The sequence below is a fragment of the Lepidothrix coronata genome, unplaced genomic scaffold, assembly GCF_001604755.1.
Source record: "Lepidothrix coronata isolate B3197 unplaced genomic scaffold, Lepidothrix_coronata-1.0 Scaffold247, whole genome shotgun sequence".
In the NCBI taxonomy this organism is placed as follows: Eukaryota; Metazoa; Chordata; class Aves; order Passeriformes; family Pipridae; genus Lepidothrix; species Lepidothrix coronata.
Window position 1 is genome coordinate 44220 of NW_016690427.1, and position 22212 is coordinate 66431.

The window sequence follows — 22212 nt, forward strand, 5'->3', positions numbered from 1 at the left end:
ACAGAAAGCAATGCAATAAGCAGGATAGTAAACACCTAAATCCTTGTCCTGCTGATATGCAGCCAACTATGCGCTCCAGCAGGGGAAGACCCTTAACTAATGAAAACACAGACTTGCTCATGTGTCTCCAGTGTACCTGTGGTCACGGGTACAACCCAAGGGTACTTAGCTGCTGCAGACCCTTGGGCTTGACTGTGCTCAAGCCAGGCTTTGTGTAGTAGCAGACTGAGGTTGTGTCTTGACATGCAACAACTAAATGCCCACTGGATCAGAGCTCTGGACTTCAAATTAGAGTGAAGAACAGCAGCATTAACTAAATATAACTACTGGTTTCTGCAAGAAGTCGTGATATTGAGAAGTCAACCAAAGCCAGTGGATAAAATAACACAGAAAGGTGAAAACAGAGGTGGACACACAGAATCAAATCCTACCTTTAATGCACACAATTCCCCCTGAAGTTTATCGGACATGAGAACAGGGCAGTGAGACAAAACTTGATCTACTGATGTTGGCTTCAAATAAATGAATCACAGCATCAATTATTAATAAATTGATATACTTTATTATGCACAAGAGACTAAGATGACATGACACTGTGGTTATCAAAACTGTACAACTATGCATTTCCACAAGTCTCTGAAATACTGAATGTAATATGAAATACAAATGGGGTGTTCAGACTGGCCACAGGTATTAGCAAGTAAATTTCTCCCATTCTTTGATTTAGAAAAGCATCTGGCATTTGCATCTTAAAGAAATACACTTATTTATTCAAAGGTGAGACTATTGTGTTTGGAACTGGTAGGAACATGGCAGCAAAGATCTGATAACACTGTGAACATCCCTATGAATGACAAACAACAGGGCAAACAGTCACCTCACATGAAGGGCTATCAGCACAACCAACAGTACAGTCTTCTTGTGAAGCATGAGGTAGATATACATAACAGAAAGAACAAACAGGAGAGGAAGGGTTAGAAAGGGGCAGGGGGAAGGTTACAATCATCAGCATTTACAGAATTTTGCAAAATCCATTTCCATGTGGAATATGCTACAAAAATAGCCTAACACAGAAAGATCTGACCTCTTGAGACATGAATATAGTAATGTCCAAAACCAAATGCTGTAAAAGGTTAGAGTTAGTGATTAGACAACACATGACAGAAGAAGCAGTCTATTGTGGAGTTTAAGTACATTACTAATAGCTTTTACAGGCAGAAGGTGTCCCTTTTTAAGCCCAATCCTCCCATTCTTACACAAAAAGTTCCTTTGCACTTGATTCCGCCATGCTGAAATTAACCCCCTGACTCCATCCCTCCGAAACTCTGCTGTACCACCTCTGCTGGGACAGCAGCGTCTCACTGGCCTTCCACACCCCACGGGGATCTGCCATGTGAGTCCAGCATGGCAAGACCACGTTGGACAGAGGGGGGAATCAGTGGCTGAGCAGTTACACATTTGGGACCTTGCCACACCACACACAGAGACTTGCAGCAGAGACAAATGGCTGCTATAAAAATAGAGCTTATAAGTGTATCAGTGATCTGAACTGAGGGCAGCTTAGCAGCTGCTGGAAAGTACTATACGTTTTTGTAATAAAGCTATTAACTGGGAATGCCCAGGTTTGGTTGCCTCTCTCTTTATTGAAGCAGAAATGGCTGTTCCATCTGCTAAGTAATCATTTTAGTAACCTCCAATAGACAATTAATTCAAGTGGATTAAAATTTCTGAATTAAATAGCTGAGTACACCAATTTCAGTTAATTTAAACTGTATTTCACACACAAGTCAACAAATCAAATCTTTGACCTTTATATATTTTTGGTTTATCCAATGGTAAATATAAATCTGTAAATTATTTTAAATTTACAGTTTTAAAGAGATTGATAATGCAGCATGTTTCTCTCAAAAATATATAATTATCTGTTTTACAGAGAAGTTTTCAACCTGTCCGTCCCAACAACCAAATCTAATACTTCCTATCAGAAACTGCTTAATAAAATATCTGAGGAAGGAAAGGGTTAAAACAGGGGAAAAGAATTTACAAAATATGTAAATTTCACAGTAATTGAAATTAAACATTTCATATAGAGTAACTTACATTTATCTAAAACATTTAAATATATCTTTATACAGAAATTTAATGTAGTAAAATATAGCTATGATTGAACTTAAAGACTCTAGTCTTCTTTGAAGACATCTTTAAAGACTTTACACATAGAATATGCTTATACAATACATTCTGCTGAAGGTTAGGCAAAGCGCTTTCTTTTCAACCACACAGGCAGCACATTCATCCTCCCGACACCTCGTAACAGAGCCAATCCTGCAAACCCTCACGCATGGGAGAACTACACCCACGTGACAATCTGTCCATGTGACCAGGACTACTCACTGGCCTGCTAACATAAAACATTTTTGTATGTGTAACTGTGCACCAACTGCCTGCATGGGCACTGAAACCAGCTGTGGTGTGTAGAGTCCAGCATGAGACAAGGCATGCAGTTACTCACATGTGTAAGTGTTTGCAGGATTAGTAACAGATTTGATTTAAAGTGAGCAACATTCTACCTTATCCTGGGCACTTAGGTCTATCACTTATCTTGCACTTCAACCATCCTGGCATCAGCAAGGCACAAGTGTAGAATCAGCAAGAGACTGGCAGCTCAAACTTCAGAGCAGAGCAGAGCTCGAGTGTAATGAACTCCCTTCCTCTCTTGCAGAACACAGGTAACTTTCACTAAAATTAATGAAAGTTATTCATCTCATTTTTAGAGGAAAACAATCTCTCTTTTCCTCAAAGGAGAAGAATCAGTAGAACACATTACAATTACAAAGTGGCAACCAACAGTCAAACAATTACACATTAAAAGTGTCTTTTTTTTCATTTGGCATCAATTTGAAGCTCAAGATAAGGCAACAACACTGAAAAATACTGTGACAATTAGTACCTTTCTGCCATTTCCATACTCTGATACTACTTTGGGACTATCCAACTGCAATGTTCATACAACAGTTTGATACAAACAACTGCACAACTATCTTCAGAGAACAATTTCGATAGGCAGTATTCTGCACAAACAACACGTTCTACTGTATATTCTTTGTGCTCTCAAACCCATCTCTTATTTCAAAGGGCTAGCTGAAGGGTTAGAACCAAATCAACTTCTTTATCTCCTCTATCTTCTATAAACCAAAGAGACAGTTTTTTATTCATATATATCTATAAACATTATATATTTTATGTGTGGAAGGGACACTGAGCTAATTTCCAATTGTTAAAGTGGTAAGTTAGGCTCTGTATACCTAGGTATACATTTACTTGCATAAAGACATTGTCATTAAAGATACACACACATCTATGTTAGTGCACAAGACCATTCTTTGTCTTAATGTTTGTGTGTGCCTATATTTGGTATAGTAAATAAAAAAAAAAATCTCTTATTAAAGAGCTTTGGCCCAAAAAACAAGAGAGGGAATGTTAGTGTGCTCTTTTCCAATTAGCAAATCAATGCATATCACAACAAAAATACCTGCAACAAATTTGAACCTACAAACACAACAGGAAAGCAAATGAGATGCTGTAGCTGTAAGCTGAACAAAACAAAGATTACTCAAAAGTGGCTAAATGTAGCTGAAATAATAAAATGTTATTAACCAAAGAGATTTGACCTTGAAGCTTTCTTGCTTAGACAAACAAAAATCCTTTGACCTAAGGTCATCTTTGTTCTCCATATCTTGTGTAGTGACAGGAGAAGGGGTAATGGCTTTAAACTGAAAGAGGACAGGTTTAGATTGGATATTAGAAAAAAACTTTTCTGTGAGGGTGGTAAGGCACTGAACAGGCTGCCCAGAGAAGTTGTGGATGTCCCATCCCTGGAAGTGTTTTCAAAGCCACACTGGACACCACCTGAGCAACCTGGTCTAGTGGAAGGTATCCCTGCCCATGGCAGGGGGTTTGTAGCTAGATCATCTTTAAGGTCTCTTCCAACCCAAACCATTCTATGATTCTATGACTGAATTCCCTTAATGAATACTTTGTGTCAATGAGAAGGTTCAGGGAAAGAAAAAAATTGTATAGACAAAGCAGCATTTTTCCAAACTGGCATAGACTTCACATTGAGGGGCCCACAAACCCCCAGAACAGGTTGCAGTACTGTAAAATTAGTAGCTTTGTCACATGTAGCATAACATGCTAACAAGATCCAACAGGCTGTGTTCACTCATGCATTGTGTGCTCATATACACACTCACACACACAGTGGCTTCCCCAAATGAAAATCAGTCTTTTTTTTTTCTCCTGTAGAAAAATTCCTCCTCGTTTTTTTCAGAAGCAACCAAAACAACCCTTTTAACTTTAAAAAGCTGATGTCCACACACAGTCCTTGGAACCTATGTGCTCCTATGTTGCTCCTCAGCTGTGTCCCCCCGGGTTAGGTGGCACTGCTGCTGGAGCAGGGGGTGCTCTGTGTGCTGCCGATGCTGTGAGCTGCACTGCTGTTCTCAGACGCAGGCGGGGATGTAGGGACCTGCTGTCTTCCTGTTGTTTCCCCTGAAGGAAAGGGAAGAGAAAAGGTGGGGTCAAGAAAAGGGAAATTGAAAATGTTAAATATCATAGAAAACAGCAATTCACTCCTTCCCAGTCTTCCTCTTTTGGTGGTCTGTATTTCCATGCAATAAATACATTGTGGGACAGACCTTAAACAGCATTAGTAGTAGTATGGCCAGTCTTCTCGAGGGAAGATTTGGGAAAGGTCATTAACCCTTCGAGCCTGCGCAGTGGATTTTTTAGGTGAGACACAGCTTGCGCTGAACTGAGCCCACCCTTTAATCCTGAGGTTCATCTGCCGGGGCCGAGCAAGCTTGGACAGTGGCAGTGAGGGTCTCAGGACGTAGACCTTAAACAGAGTATTGTTGAAAATGCTACTAGACTTTGGCATCTTAACATTGCTATGCATATGGGGAAAACAATAGTGCTGTTTTGCACTTTAAAAGCAGCTGATGGAAACTGCCAAGATAGACACTGTCTACCTTCTACTGTCAGCTGTCACTCAATGGGTCCTGTTACAGACCACTTTATAGTTTTGCTATCTGCAGGAAAAAGGCCTATGAAATGCAGGCTTTAGTTTTAATGCCAGTTTATAGAGCAGCATATTTACTAAAAGTGGAGCCGAAGACAGTGTCCTTCAATCAGCTGGATACCACATATCCTGAGACATGGCCAGTTTTCTTCATGCAGAAAAACAACAGGCTTAAAGCTTGACTTGATTTACTCCTAACACAAAATGCAGGAAGTTCCCCTATAGCTACCACAGTATGTGAAGCACTTAAAATCTGCAGTGAGAACATGTCTCACTATTTCTTGTCAATTGTTTACTGACAATAAATTAAAAGCCCTTCGTTATTTAGATTGCCAAAACAAGCACTAGGATTTAAAGCCTGATTTATGACTCCTCATAAAACCTAGGTTTCTGTCTGCTCTCCTCATACATCTTCTGCACCTGTGCCTGGGATTCCATGGGAAAAATTCAGCTCTCAACTAAGCATGAAAGTAAAAATTGTGCCATTATGTCAATGCCCAAAAGATCATAATGAGACCACGTAGGAAACCATAACTGTGGCATTTTTTAAGCTACAGTGCTCAAATCTGTACAATATTACAAAATAGTCTCTTCAAAACAGATGGCAAGACTTAAGTTTATATAATGTGCACTGTAGTTGCCCCCTCCCTTGAGCTCATCTCTCAGGATGTGAACCTGTGATCTCAGCACAGTAACACAGTCAGACTGCTGCTGCTTGAGCTGCAGACCTCCTGTGGCAGTCAGAAACAGCACAGCTGCTTTCCCAGTAAAAAAGCAAGACAGAAATGTTTTGCTGGATCATGGGTAGGAGCAAGTAGGAAAAATCAAAGGCCTCATCTCCCGCTTCATGAGTTTGTAGTGACGCAGCTCTCCTGCTTCACATTATCCTGTGTTATCCAAAACCTGAAGCCACAGGTCAGGTCTGCAGAGCCCAGTTTTTCTTCCATGTTCAGGATTTGTTGGAGATCTTGTTCCCCAGTGATTGCTTCAGCGCCAGGTTGAAGGCTGGAGGCACAGCCTGCATCCAGAGGGTTACAGTGCAGGGACGAGACAGCTTCCTCCCACAGGAGCTGCTCTGGCACATCCCCCTGCCCTGTGTGCTGCTGCCCAGCTGCCAGAGCTCAAGCTCCTCGGAATGTGGCTGCAGAGGAAGTGTGCCTTTAACGCTTTGTGGCTCAGGCCACAAAATATCCTTCTGCAGGCTGCTCAGTATTCTGAGGTCTGCTACAAACAAGGGAGGTCTAAGGATTTCTTACAGTAGAGGTTGCAAGTGCTCTGTGTAATGGAAACCAGCAGGTTTGCTGCAAGCTGAAGCCACAGCCACAGCTGAAGTGCACATAAGGCCCCACAATGCACAGCTCTGGCCTTACACCCCACTGGTTTAGGAATGGGGAGGAAAGAAGGGATGGGATGGGACAGGACAGAAAAAACAACAAACTAAACTACTAAACCACATGGCCTAGGAGCCCAATAAAACTTTTAAAAAGAGGGTGAGGATCTTGCTTTTAAATTCAGCATTCAGTCTAACATTTACTCTTGTGAGCAGAGTTTGATTCTCTTTTTCCCAGTGTAACAAATAACTATGCAGCTCATCCGCGAGCAGTGAATTTCTGCTCAAAGGCAGCAGGTCAGAATCTGCCCCCAGTCATCTGCAAATAAATCAAGTTTCAGCTCTAACTTGCTTTGGAAATGGCTTTGCAACCAATCAGAATAAACTGTATAAAATCAAAGTCTGTGTCATCGTGCTGTAAAAGCTTTCATAAGCCTTGTTTGGATGTTTCTTCCCCTCCTGACTTGCTCCCTTCTTCAGTTGTTTGTGTACAAGCCTTCCTTCCTTTTGTACTACAGGATATATTTATAAAGGCAGTGACAAGCAAACTCCCTTTCATTAAAACAAAACAAGGGAACACAAACATCAGAAAGCAGCGAGGGGAGGTGGCAAACCCCCATCCCCAGCCGCAGGAGAAGCCGCTCGGGCGGTGCAGAGGAAGGGCGGCCGCTGCGCTCCCCCGGCAGGGCCCCTGGCCCCCGCCTCTCTCCCCACAGCTCTGTTGCCACCCATTTTACAAACCACATGGTTACACACAGCGTTGGTCAGCCTCAGCACATCAACACGATCTGTACGCATTTAACCATAAATTCATTTATAAGCTAAACACATGTTGTTTTCATTTTATGGCAAAGCGAAAGCACAATGCCAGAGTCCCCGTACAGGCCCAATGGCTCGCTCTCCCCTCCCGCCTCCTCTGGAAAGTGTCCTAGGAGGCACCTTCCCTTCTGTTTGGGTTGGAAGACTCCTTCCTTCCACTATAATTCAATGGCCTGCACAGGACCTCATTTCTAGAGCGCAATCAGCAGCTCTGATATACCACAATATATCACAATCACTTGTTAGAACAATAACAAATTCTCAATGTCCTCAAGGAAAAGAAAAAATTCAAATCACAGTGATGTTACGAACACAGCCTAGCAACTACATCTGGACTGGATGATTTTTCCTGTATTTTATTTCCTCAACACCTAGCTAACCGTAGAAAAGCTTTCTTTAAGGGAATATTCAAGAAAAGGATGTAAAGAAATGTAAACTATCACCACAGAGGCATTCTCCATCTGCCTTTTTCATGTAAACAGCTTCACGTATCTCATGTTACCGAACCAGAACTGCTCAGAATGGACATGTTTCATCTATTGACAGTAAACAAGCTTTTACCCATCTGAATGCAACAACACGCACTTTATTATTCACACTTAGGAAAGCTGCCAGTTGTACTCCCTGTCCAGGAAGTCTGAATGTTTGCTTTTCTATCTCCATTTGCCAAATATAATTGGTTGCTATGTCAGTTTACTTTAAATCAGATCCCATAAAAAAAAGGAGAAGTGGGGGAGGAGGGACACTTTTAACTTCTCGGATTTTGGAACAGTTTATCCTCTCAACTTGCAACACTGCCTGAAGGAGGAAAGCGCGCTTCCTAAGAGAACACAGGGACAGATGTTCTCTAACACAGTTTACAAGGTTTAACGCTCTCATTAACTAATCAGACTTGTGCATGTCCCTTCCTAAAAATACTCAATTATCCCTATTAAGGCAGTTATTACATTGATACATATTTATATGGTTAAATTTTGAAGGGTTTCTGCATCCATGCACATCGCAACATTTTTGCTCCTACATAAGATCCTCAGATAAATGGGGTTAATTGTGGCAAATCCTTGCTATTTCCATTTGTCCTTGGGTCTTCTCCAGGCAGGACCAACACCTTTCTTGTCCTTTAACTGACTAAAAGAAGGATCAAAAGTACAGAGTCCTTTTGCAGAAAAGTCAGCTAAAATTCCTCCTCTGCTGTTCTAATATTAGCTTTCTCTCTCTCTTTTCTTACTACCCATGTATCTTAGAACATTTGTACTCTACGTTGAATTGTTTCAGAAAATCTAGTGTATTCTGAAGCACAGTTTTGATGCTTTAGCAGAAATTTTTCATGACTGAACTCAGCAAAAGACCTACATGAAAAAACTCCACAAAACAATCCTTGTTCAACATCTGGAGATTAACTTCTACCTGTTTTGGAGTTCCCTTCTGCTATCTCTTTGAGGTCTTAATGTTAATGGCCCACCAAGAGAACAAAAGAGCTCATTCATGTAACCAGCAGAGACATACTGATAAAAGTGTATTGGTAAATCTCCTTACAGGCAAAAAGGTGGCCTTTTGCTGCATTGCATACAGCACTACAGCAATAAAAACACCTTACTTCATACATCCCAAGTTGCCATTCTCTACCAGAAGTAGCTTTTATCTGTGCTCTGAGTATCAGCAACATACAGTTCTAGAATGAACTCATATTTTCCAACCTTTGGTCTGAATCATGTGTTAGAAACCCAGTACTACTTGCAAAAAAAGATATCAGAGAGATTCAGCAATGACTAAATTCTCTAATGGCAAAAGACAGCCACTCTGTAGATGAAATTTAGATTATCTTTTTTCCCCCTCCTTGTGTTAATATAAGTCTGCAGCCAGCTCTAAAATGTTTCCACTGCAGCTGGATTATCTTGTCTGCCACAGCAGTTGCCCTCTTAAGAGACTGTCCCTGCCAGAGCCTTGGCTGCACTGTGTTGCAAGTTGTGCTTTGCAGATACAAGATACTATGTGCACAAAAATTATGTGCGCAGGAACATAGGTTCACTTTCACAATTCTTTGAAAATCTGAACCAGATTATTTCCTGGATAATTTTTATAATTTCTGTGATTCTCTAATCTGATGCGTTACAGTGTCCCTGTCCTTTCTTCTATTTTCATTTATTACTTTTTCTGGCCTTTTTCTCCACTTTTTTCATTTCTCAAACACAAAGCCAGAGCAGCTGCCCTCTCTGTATGTGGTCACTATGACTGATATACTTTGCTAATATAACTCTTTTAATGGGATTGGTCCAAGTTCTATTGTTGCTGAAAGATTTCTCATGTTGAATTCCCAGTGTTCCTTGGCTACAGACACACAACTTGTGTCTATAGATGGTTCTGTATATGAACAGAGATCGAACTTCCACAAACGCAGGACCAAATATATTAATTTAAGAGTTGTTTTAATTTTTTTTTGTTAATAAAAGTTACCTGTGGAAATTACCTTCTTAACTTATATATTTACTCACTGAAATTATGTTTATTTTTCTTTCACAATGTTTCAGTAGTATACGAGACAGGAATATACAATTTATACGTATTATCACAAACTTTAAATTTTCCACATTTGCCCCAATTCCAAACAAGTTTCATACACAGCTGATGCACTGAGAAGCATTAAACTGCTTATATAAAATTGTTGTACTGCCAACTGGAAAAAAGTCCACAGGTTTTTTTTTTTCCAAATTAACATAAGCTCCTGGGTCATAATATTTACAGGAGCTCTGACCCAACAGGACCAGACTCTCACTCCTAAATAGCTTCCATGAGGTTTTGGATGCCAAAAAACCCAACACACTGTAGTGGGCTACAGGCAAATTCCACTGCTTTAGAGCTGCACAGGTTTGGAGTAATTGATTTCTCATTTTCCCCTCCTCCTAAAGGTCTTGGTAGGGTCTTATGAGGTTAAAAGTAGAAGTAGCTGGGAGTCGAGCATGCTCTAGGAATCCTGAGATACCCCATAATCCACAAGCAGCCAAGGCCACGTGCTGGAAATCATGCTGGCTCCATCAGTGTGCAGTCTTTGTACCACCTTGCAGATGACATGCAACAGAAAGCTCCCAAAACTCCCTCTTCTTCCAATAGAGTATTCCATTTCTGCAAACTTAGTTTAGTATGGGAAAAAATTCTGAGGAGATACTGGAAAATTATCTATGCATAAAGGCTGCACCAAATTCAGGCACATTCCTGATTATTTGTTTGGGCACAATTAAGATTACATGTGACTTCTACCAATTGAATGTAATAGTTGAAGAATGGAGGAATAAATAATTGTGGCAAAAATTTCAGGTAATCAAGGCCCAAGAAAAATTTTCAAGTCTAGTTATATTCAGAGTATGTCTGTAAATAAGGCATTTGCTTAACCATTTGGCCCACTCCTTATACACATCGGTCTAATGAAGTAACTGCAAAAAAATTTTTAAAAAGCAGTACGGGAACCAAAAAGGATCCATTAACTGAAATGTTAAGTAAATTTCAAATACAGAGATGCTACTAATGATAATGCACAAACCATGAAACCAAAACCAGAGTTTTACTTGTGTCCCATGTGAGTTTTCAAGATTCACATTTAAAATTATTTTAGCAAATTTTAAATCATAATGTGTAACATTTCCCTGTAGGGAAGGGTGGGTATCAATTGGCTGATACACAATACAGGCTCACGGGAGGAGCTGCTGGAAAACTCCCTAGTTAAGAGGAGAGGGCAAAAAATAAAAAAGCCCAGGACAGCCATTGCTGGCTCCCCTCCCCTTCGGACCACACCCCGTTTCCTGCTGCATGACCTGCACTGAGCTCTGTGAGAGCCCCGTACTCACCTGTGCGAGAGTAGATGAACCAGAGCGCTCCTGTCAGCAGGGCCCCGATCACAAAGGCTGCAAAGGCAATGCCCACCACAGTCAGCGTGTCCAGCCCGTAGAACACAGCTAAAGGTAAACACACATAACACAAGGACTTTTCATTATCAGTGGCAGATGACGTTTTACAAAAATACACCCTTACACTTTCATGGGAGAGTTTTTTAAAAATTCATAGTTAATTAAGCACCATTTTAAGGAACAGACTAGCAAATTTGCGTCAAGGAAATAAAAGGGAAGCTTTCAGAGAGTGGTTTCAGGTCAACTAACCGTTCCATATCACAAAGCAAAACCCCAGCTCAGCACACCCCAGTTTGGAAAGCGTTGCAAAAATTAAGCATTTTCAGTTGGCTGTTAATACCTTGCTTTCAATTAAATATTCATTTATCTTAAAAGTGTTTTAAAAAGGCTGATAGTTTTGGCAGAAGATGCTTTTCACTTAAATGGTCTAAGCAAGCTTTCCCCTACATCTCCTGCAAGTTCAGTCTGAAATCTAGGTGGAGAACGGAACTGCTGTTAAGAGGGAAGAGATGCCAGCAAAAAGTCAGCAAAAACATAAATAGAAGCAATTGTTTTTCACATTTGGCAATGCTTTCAATAACTAAAATTAATTCCAGAACACAAAAATAGAAACACACACATATGCAAATCACTCTCTAGGGGAGAGGCCCTTTTGTAGGACCATTTCAAGGGTAACAACATCTGGCCCCTGGATGTGTTGCCCCCTAATGCTGACCATCCAAACAGAAAAACTTTTGGCTTCTGTGGTTTTGTTTTTGGTAATTAGAAATACTTAAAAAAATAATAATCACTCTTTCAGCAATCATTTGGGAAAATTTCTCCTTACAAAACTGATTTTTAGTTTCAGTACTTTTAATGTCTCCCAGTGCACAAAATGGCTTAAGACAGTGAATTTTACTGACTACTCGGGCCAGGAAATGAGCTGACTGGATCTCAGTAGTATCCTTTAGTGGAATTTTCAGTTCCCAGAATACAACCAACACCCTCACTTTACACAATCCTGCACCCAGCAGATGTCCCTAAGGACATCTCCTATCCTCTTTTGACAAATGTCTTCTCCAGCAGTTCCTGTTGGCAAGGGCCTTCAGGACCCATTTCTGGATACCTGTGACCTAGTTTGCATATGCAACACCTGACATATAATGGCTTAGAAGTTTCTTCTCTCATTTCTTCCATGAGGCTATTTCTGGTTTCTCTGGATACTTTCAGTCATTTTAAATGCAAACAGAAAAAACTCTCCTAAACACAACTGTTTTTTCCACCAGGCACCAGCCAGTGTCCTCTCCTCTTAGGAGGAAACTTAGTGGAGAGAAGAAAGTCCCATGGAGAAGTGGCAGAAGCATAATTTCTCATTGCCCTTGTTATTTTGAGCAAATTTAGTCTTGAAGGCAGGAACAGAGGAAAAAACCTTCTTTGCACTTCCTCTTCTAAATTCCCTTTTCTCCATTCATTCTTGCTTTTGGCTGCAAATCATCTGTACCTTCCTGTTTATTATTGCCTTCCAGTGCTGCTCCTTTTCTGGGTCATTAATAGACCCTGATTAATTCACTACACCAAGACAACAGAAAAACCAAAGAAATTAATCCATATCAAGTCAGTGATCTCATCTATAGCACGTAAGTGCTGGTGCCAGAGTAACTGGGGATGTGGCCAGCTGCAGCACAGGATATGAGTGAGGCTTGGAATAGGACATATTTAGGACACAGAAGCTCTGTAGAATCTTTGCTGCTCAAACACGGGTGTTGGGAAGCACTGGCCTCATCAGAGAAGGGGGAAATAATGCACACATATCAGCAAATGAACTTGCTAAGGCTAAGACTCTCAACGGTGTTTTCCCAAATTTGATTATCACATACATCAAAAGTCACAGCCATTCTCTCTAAATGCTGATGGGAACCTCTCAATCAACAACTGAGTCAGAATTATGTTCTGTTTCAGAATTATACACATACACACTCATAAAACTTGAAGATAATTTTAATTTATCTAGTGCTTTATAGACAAATATTTAAAACTTTAAAGGGATTGGTTTAAGAGTTACTTACGTGGCTGTCTCACATTTGGCTTTGGAAGGGAAGGATCTAATTTAAAACAAAAAAACAAACAAAATCAACAAAACATTAATCAGATAGAGTTCCACATACAGCCTACAAACTATGCAGGTTCTGATCTTTCAGGAAAACATTAATTGTAATTTTTACAAACCAGGAATTTCAGGAAAACCATCCCAAACTCAATTATCTCACTTATCTCAGAAAAATTCTATTCATATAACAATTATTCCTCAAGGGACCCTATCTATGGTATCATTCATACATCACATATTCGTTCGCGAAGCCTCGCCATGACAGTGCAACCTTTCCTAACTCAGATGTCACCAGGTCTGACCCACAGTAACTCTGGCTACTCCTATGTGGAAGGCTGTTTTAAAGGTGATTACATTCATCTGACTACTCACTAGTCCCAAACAGGAGATACCAGCATGCTAAATCACAGGGACAAAAAAAGTCAAACACTGGCTATCACCTCTAAAGAATAGTGATTGTATGGCACAATACACACTACTTTGTCCACATCGCATGAATACGTATTGATTCATTCATTTTCCTGAGTCCTTCTTGGTATTCTTGAAAGTTGTGTGGGTTTTTGGTTTGGTTTTTTAATTATATATATAAGAATTGAAAGATCATAGCTATTGTATCAAAGCTATTATTCTTGGCAAGAACATCAAATATCATCATCATTATCAGCGTGTAACAGAAAGAGACAAGTAAACAACTGTTTAAAAAAAGAAGAATTTTCCCTTCTTTTGCTGAACTGGCTTCTCTTATCTTTCTCCAAGAACGTCACCTCAAGCAGAAGACCTAGAGATTCTGGCTTCAGACCCAAGGACCTGTTTGGTTAGCTGCAGTTTGATACTGGATTGCCCAGTAACTCAGGGGTCTCATTTAAATTCCAGCCTATCTGACTATGTTCAGTGCAAGAGATGTAAAAGGATTTGATTCAATACTTGTTTTTGTATCTTTAGTAACTGAAAAAAAAAATAGTTTAACTGTTATGCAAACATAGCAGCGCAAAAAATAAATATATATATTTATTTATTTTAAGTGTTCTTAAACCAAGACTATGCTTCTAACTTCTAAAACCCAGACAGCATTGCTAAACTTCCAGCAATATCCTTTAGACCATTAGGCTCTGAGACGTGAGATGCATGCGTACAAAATCCAAAAAAGCATTTTATTCTTAAACTGTGTTATTGACTCTTGTTCGAACACGAGTATCTCTTGGCAGATGATAGGAAACAGGTGAAACAGAAGTAAGAAACAGGTGAGAGCATAGAGGGGTGTGTGGGTGTCTGGGTGTGCATTCACAAATAAGCTGGAAAATCAAACAAACATAACACCAACAGTATAACTGAATGTAAGATTTGTGAGGAGGGCTGGACTGAAACCAAGGAGCAATGAAAAGTACAAACATGGGTAAGGGCACTATCAGATTGTCCAAACACTCCACTAGCGTATCCCAAGTGCCAAAAAAATTCCTTTTAAGCTGAGAGGAAAATGAATTTTCCATGCTCTTTCTATCACTGGCTTCTCTACAGAGAATATGAAATCTGCTAATGATAAGCTGTGTAGCCCATTATCAATTCGCTTCAGTCATCCAGTTCTTACATGTACTGTATTGTGGTTTGCTCAGAGCAATTCAGAAGCAGCGAGAATCCTTGAGGTCCACAAACAACATCTAATTTAAAAACAAGATCAACCAGCCTTTAGAATTATTGTAATTTTATATATCTTTGTAGGATAGAGGCACTTGTTAGTTGCCCACTTGACCTCCTTTCTATGACTTGTCTCCTTTTGCAGTAGAAATACTAATCTGAAGTTTCCACACTTTAGCAAAAGTCTGAACAATGACAGTGGTAGATTATTTCAACAGAAGAACAAGTAATTCCTATCATTTAAATGGCCATCCATATGCCTTTCATTGAAGTAGGGGAGATCATGTGTGTGAAACGTAGGAATGCCAAGGGAAAGAACGTGGCAAGGAGTTAGGTTTTAGACACTTCCACTGAGATCTAGTGCAATAATATAACCAACAGTCTCGTAAATAACTAACAAAATTAGGAGAGAAGGAAGAGTTATTCTCATTTGGATATACCATTGTAATTTCTAGTACAGTCAAGGATAGTTATAAACTTATGTCTGAAGAGAATAAAAGCTGGTCTGTTATATTAAAGAAAATGAAGAACACCACCTCTGAGAGGTAAATTCTACTGTTCAGTAATGTGATACAATTTCTTCAAATCTTAGGTTCACATATTGGCCAACACGGCATTTGGCTTTAAGAAAGGGGTTGCTTGATTCACTGCAGGACAACTGCACACCAACAAAGCTTTGTTGTTAATGAGCCACTCTGTATTATGTCTGAAAGCTGGGATATGCTGGGGAGATTTCCACCAAACATCCCACAATTAAAGTAAATCATCCACAATGCAACGAAATACTCTATCACACTGTTGTCTTGTAACTAATCTTTATAAATTTAGCTTGTCTTTGCACACTAAGACCTTGTGCCTCTGACAAAGACAACATTCTGAGTGGAGCCCAAGATGGGAGCTGTGCACAATGCTCCACACATCACGAGGGCAAGAGAGCTGAGAGTACGACTCTGTTTATTGAAAGCTGAATTTCAGTTGCAGGATTTACTCATTCCCAATAGAAAGTCCACTGAAATAAAATGAGAGTTGAGCAAAAATAAAGCACAGAATCAGGCCCAAAGCACAGTTTTAAGTGACAGATCAAATATTCACCTTTAATTCATAGTGGATTTGATCTGTATTAACAAATTCGTAGAAAACCCTCCAAAACTAAATATGAGCTGACTTGCAGAGTTAGACAGAAGCAATTGTTGCTTATGTCCCCTAGCAATGCTGTACGGTACTTTAAATTGCTGGAAGACTAAAAAGCATGCACTGTACAATGGAGGTTAAAGGACTTCTGATCCCCATCTTTTTGATGCTTCCCAAGAAACATTCCAGAGGTCAAACAGTCCTTGGACGCTATTGGAACATTTTGATTCAGCTTCTCCAAATCCTTCAATCAGTTACTAACCACACTCATTTTCTTGCAATACAGATTACATAATCAAACAAGTCCCGCCAAAGTGGAGCACCTTTGTGCATCTCATCTTTTGCTCTTAATAGTTTTAACTGTGTAATGAGTCTCCAGTGGCCACCTTTCTGCTTTACAAACTTATCAGGCTTTAGCACCCTCAATACTTTGTAATTCCACTGTTGTTATTCCTAAATTTATATTTACAAGCACAATAAATAAATTATAAAGTAGGGAGCAAAGCACTGCCTTTGATCTCTGGGCAACAAGGTTGCTGCAAATGCTACTGCTGCATTCATATTCCAAACCCCAGTACAGCATTCCTTTCTCTATGCCTGGCAAAACCACACGTCCAGAGATCAATACAATCAGAAAACAGCAACGAACTGCCATGGTGACTGCTGCCAGGGAAATGTCTAAACAAGTAACATCTTACAGACACAGTACCACCATAAGATTACACAATGCCACATACTTGGAGCACTCCCTCATTTCAAGCCCCTGTATGTTACACAATATAATATATATAGCTTTATTAAGAGTTCAAGTTTATTTTCATACCTTCTTGTTTTCCTTCATGTGTTATAACAAGGGGCTTGGTGAAGGTTTTCTTGTTGTGCATCATGGCCAAGATCATATCCACATTGAGAGAGGTGCAAGCTTCATCAGGAGGAATGCACTGCAAGTGGAAAAACAGTGTGTGAGGTCAGAGAGTCACCTGTTTGCCAAGAACCTCCAAACAACCCCCATGTAATGTACTGGCAAAGGTAATGAGCTGTATTTCAGGATGCAACCTCTGCCTTCGTTAAAGATTCTCTAACGTTTATGAGACTGTTACTATTAAACTTAAATGGTAGTAATTATTTTATTTCAGGATTTTTTTTTCTAAAAATCTGGTAGTCAAAACTGTAGCCACTGACACGTGTTAATGAACAATGACAAATCATTTTTAAAAAACATATTTTAAGTGAAATGTGTATAAACCCCAAATTAAAAATAAATTCCAAACTCTTAGAATACATTCTTTAACAACTAATTTATATATAATTCCATTAGTTATAAAGCAAAATTTGGCAATTCTCTTTTGTAGCAATCAGATTACAATATTAACCTATATGATGCACGGCTTTGGAAATTGAAGCTAACATTGTTTGTGCTTTGGATATGGATGTGATATGGACAGCAAAGATCATCCTGAACCACTTGTGTAATAAAAAGCAATTTCTATTCGTAACCATCCAATGAAATTTAAACAGAAACTGTAAATCATGTAGTCAAAATGCATACTATAATAACTCTTCTCTATTAAAATCCTGAGCCTAGAGATACCATGTTTATTACATCAATTCCAGAGAAAACCGTTTATTCACTTCAGAGGTCAGATGAGAAAAATACCTTATTTTCATCTAAATCATAAGATTTAACTTTATAAATTACTGACCTTTGGCAGTCCTTGAGTATCTTTGTCTTTATTTGTACACAAAGTCAACTCGCAGTGAAGAAAGAGCAGTGAGATGTTGAACACTGGTTTAAACACAAAGCTAAATCTTTTTTTGTCCCTCTGTGCATGTGGTATTGGAAAGTTCACCTTCTCAGTACTGTAGAATTTAACAGATTCATCTTTAGGACAAATGTTTTCTATAATGGTATAGTCAGACATTCTATCTGGATTTGAAAACGGGGAAACAAAGCATGTTTGAATGGCAAAGCCCAAGGATCTGTCAGCTTTAGTCAGAGACACCTGCATTAAAAAGAAAGAGATGGTAAGATCTCAGAAATGACATTTTTAGTTCACATTTCATTAATATTTTCAACAATTTTTAAAGCAGTTTTCCAGTGCCATTTCCAACCTGAACTATTTTGAAAGCTAAATGTTAAGAGTAGATGTCAAACTGAGAGACAGAAAATCTGTGGTTTCAAAATCAGCAGCTGTTTAATAGCATAACCGTGCATAAATACAGCCATCTCTTATCTTCCTGAAAGCAGATGAAAAACCCAGCCCAGACGAGACACACAGTTAATGACTGCGACTGCCACCTGAAATGGCACTGCTTCCCTTAGACACACACGCTGTGACAGAGCTGGATGGAAGTCAATCACTAATTCCATATCTTAGTATCTGTTTGAAACTATAATGAAAAAGGAAAAATACAAAAGCAACAGACACAGAGAACCCACCCCCAGCCATGACAGGAATGCAAAGGCAGAGAAGAGGTCATGGTCTGACGTGTGGGTGGCATTCCTGGACTGGGGGGTTGAGGGAGCCTCCTAAAAAGCCATAATTTCTTGTGAAAGGATCCTTTTAGTTTATTGTAAGTTTGAAATTCATATTCTTTTATGAAAAATAATTAAGACTGCAAACTTCCGAGGCCCTGATGTTGCTCAGCTGGACTGGAATGCAGACAACAAATGCTACAGAATAATTAGAAGAAAAAAAATAAATGGAATTTGTAACGAATGAGCCATGTTGCTCTTAATAAACAACAGAAGCATTGTTTCTAACCATTAACACTGCCCAATGAAACAGTTCCACAAGAAATAATTTGCTTCTTAGAAGAAATGTGCCTTATATGTGTACTTAATCCATATGTGCCTCGTGTATCTTTAAGGAAGAGCCTGCCAAACTCTGTGGTTTGTGCAGTAATTTTTGAATGCTATGAGTTTTGCTGTGAATAAAGGCATTTCTCATTTTTTCTCTCCCTTGTGTGAGCAGCAGTCAAACTAGAGACGAAGGGATGTGCAAGGGATTTTCTAAGCAAGAAAGACCATCTTCCAAAAAGAACAGAAATAAAAATAGATAAATGAAAGTCAGCCATAAATACTGACAGGAAACAAGCTGCTGGTGTAAATTAGTTAAAAAAGAGATTATGGGAAGGGGGACAGGCATACTACAGTTCATTAAATAAAAGGATGAATGATATCTCAAGGAAAGAAAACAACTGCAGGAGGAAGGTGAGAAAATGACAGCAGAGAAGGAAAAACCCCCCCAAAATATTGAAACATGAAAAAAATCTTTAGCAGACAAGGAAAAGGGAGATATAGAGTTCTTACTGATTATGATCTATTTATCAACCTCCCCAAATATATTTGTTAATTAAAAAATGCAAAATAAAAACAAAAAAGTAAAAAAAATTATCTGAGTCTGTTAAAAAAATGGAGTCACAGAAGTTCAAAACTCATACGTTTTTCAAGGCACAAGATGGAAAAACAGAAAAAAAAGGCTTCTGCCAGGACAGGTGATGAAGAAATCAGAACATCTGTCTGAATAAACAGCTACAGAACCAGACAAATCCAGAGGGCTTGGAGCCAGGGGGATTCATCTCAGAACACTGAAGGAAGCAGATGGTTTTATCCAAATGAAAAAAAAAAAGAAGTGTCTTTTATAAACATATTCTTAATAGAGTGTGAATACTTTGGTTTTGCTTCGACTATCTTAAACTCTTTTCACTGGATAGAGAACAAGTAAGAGACACAACACACTGATATGAAAAAAACTGCACCAATGTCAGATAGGTCACTGTGCTTATCATGTGCAACATGGACTCACAAAGAGGAACTACCTTGGGCAAGAGAAATATGGCACAGAACTAATTCAGTAAATATACTCTTGGTCTTATAAGCCCATAGTTCACACCTGGTAATTTACTCATCTATGAACTAGTGATATTTCTTCACTGCCAAAGTTGTATTTATTAATGCCTACCATTATTTGCAAAATCCCAAATTCTGTACACATGGCTATATTTAGAAATACTGACTGTATTAGTTTGAAATTCCCCAGATGAGGAACAACACATGGAAATATTATCATGTGCAAAACACACCTGAAGTCAAGGGCTGTTGATTTTGCTTTAGTCTTACTTATCTAAACTGGTAGATCCTTGTGTGGCAGCATTCAAAAGGATTGTAACTGATGTTTTTAAGTGAACTGGAGAGAGATCAGAATCTGTACTAATGGTGGAACCTGAGAACAACTAGCATATGAAAGACACACACTTGTAATAATTTTTTGCACGTCTACATCTTTCAGATGAGGTTCAGATCTACTACCAAATATAATGAACCCTGAAGTCTCCATCAGGACATGCCAGTTCAGAGCAAGAGCCCAGAGACACTTTTAAGTTCTGCACAGAAAAGCAGATTTGGCAAGAATCACCGATTTACCTTGTAAGAAAAATTCATCCGTTTTGCAAGAATCCTTTGGTTTTTACCCAAAATATTGTCCTACCTCTTACCCCACAGTTTCTGTTCTCTGCAGCCACCACAGTAGCTACCTGCCTGCCTAAACCAACTGCCCAAAACCCTTCAACTGACAACAGATTTGGCTCAATTGCATGGCCTTGCAAAATGCTTCTCTTAGTTTGAAAGCCTTTTTCAACTTGTTACCTCTACATATATCGGCCCATTCTCAGCAACAGAGAAGAGTCCTTGGGAGGGAGCAAGGAACAAATCTGTTTTGTACAGCTCCATGTTGAAGGTAACATTGGTGATGTGTGGTTCAGGAGGCCAAAATATGCCTCTGTCATCCTCTGGCTGGTGCAGTGTGCAATTAAACTGAAATGAAAAAAAAAAAATAAATACAATAACATCCTGAGTCAGGAGTGGTAGCTGGATAAGGGCAAATTCGGTGTGTGCAATACAGGCCTCCCCCATGTTCCACCTACTTAGTGTAAATCTTCAACAGGGTCATAAGAAACAGTAGTGAGAAGAAATGTGTTAAAAGACAAATTAATTTCTATACAATTAATGTAATTTATGTGGAATGCCTATTACAATAGGTATTTCTTTATTGGCAGGTGCAAACTGCGAGTAACATACCGCTATTTCAGGCCAGCTTGAGAAAGAAACATCTCCCTCATCAGCATCCCCTGGAAATCCATTATCACCTGATTCCATGTCATCATCATCAAAGCCGCTGCCTTCAGCTGGTGATGACAGCTGAATGACAATCTGCTCAAAAGATATTGCAAACAAATTAGATTAGATATAACTGAGCACTCTCATGGTTATTTTCTTCTCTCTTCAGAACAATGCAAAGGCCAAAAGAAGAGCACCAGCTAAGCAGATAGTAAAAGCATGTCTTAAACAGCATTGTGCTGAGCATGTAGGACATGTAGCTTGCATTTCAAGAATGTTCCTTAGTTTTTTTCCAGAATTCAGAGCCAGTGATGACACCAATCTGGGTGTTGGTGTCTGAATGAGCAGCCTAGCATTTCTGTTCTATTTCTGGTATTTCTATAACCAACACTGAAAAAGGAGACGGCTTTCTAAAGCGATTTTTTGCAACTTACAGTTTTCCTTAAGGTACTCAGGAAAAATCACTAGAAGTGTTAGGTCCCTTCCAGGACTTCAACTTTGTTTTCTTGGACATAGAGCAACTGCTAAAAAGTGGCATATACACACCTTTTGACACTCTACTGCTGGGTGTTTATTTTTCAGGAGAAATGCTACCAAATTCTGAAAAATACCATATGGGTTTTGGAGTTCAAGTGCGTAGCCAAGACTTTTAAAAGACGTGATAGAGAAAAGAGAAGAGGTAAATGACTGTTTTAGTTTGGGCCATAATAGAATACAGGGACAATGACAGTATTTAGCTCCAGACACACGCTGCTCTGTAGTCTGCTGATGATTCTATCCACAGTGCTGGTTTGGGACTGTTTCTAAAGTTAGGTGCTACCAACTCACCAGTATAGAACAGTTGTAACCAGGCAAGGTCAGATCAGATTGCCTTAGCTGTGTTTGGGTTGGACCACAGGCTTTCCATCATTTGCCAAGGTTATTCTATGTACTGGAAAGCTCAGCAAGAGAAATGTGTCACTACTTTCCAATCCAGATTAGCTGCACTGCACTCAGGCTCATAAGTTGAGCCAGTCTGGAAGCAGTCGCTTACAACCTAACTGTGCTCCTTTGCATCAACACTTATATGCAAGTACCCAAGAGTCCCTTCATCATGTACATCAACAGACAGAAAAT

General features: G+C 39.4%; 1 protein-coding gene across 8 annotated transcripts in view; it reads right to left on the reverse strand.

The window, feature by feature from the left end:
* Nucleotides 1-542: 542 nt before the first annotated feature.
* TGFBR3 (transforming growth factor beta receptor 3) overlaps nt 543-22212 on the reverse strand; it is a 143199-nt gene continuing 121529 nt past the window's right edge. For all 8 annotated transcript variants that reach the window (XM_017835046.1, XM_017835045.1, XM_017835051.1 and 5 more), the window contains 7 exons: nt 21058-21189; nt 20626-20793; nt 17681-17980; nt 16801-16918; nt 13174-13209; nt 11069-11176; nt 543-4551 (listed from right to left, as the gene is read on the reverse strand). In XM_017835046.1, coding sequence (XP_017690535.1) covers nt 4433-4551; nt 11069-11176; nt 13174-13209; nt 16801-16918; nt 17681-17980; nt 20626-20793; nt 21058-21189 — 981 coding nt within the window. In that variant the 3' untranslated portion in view covers nt 543-4432. The remainder of the gene's footprint in view (nt 4552-11068; nt 11177-13173; nt 13210-16800; nt 16919-17680; nt 17981-20625; nt 20794-21057; nt 21190-22212) is intronic.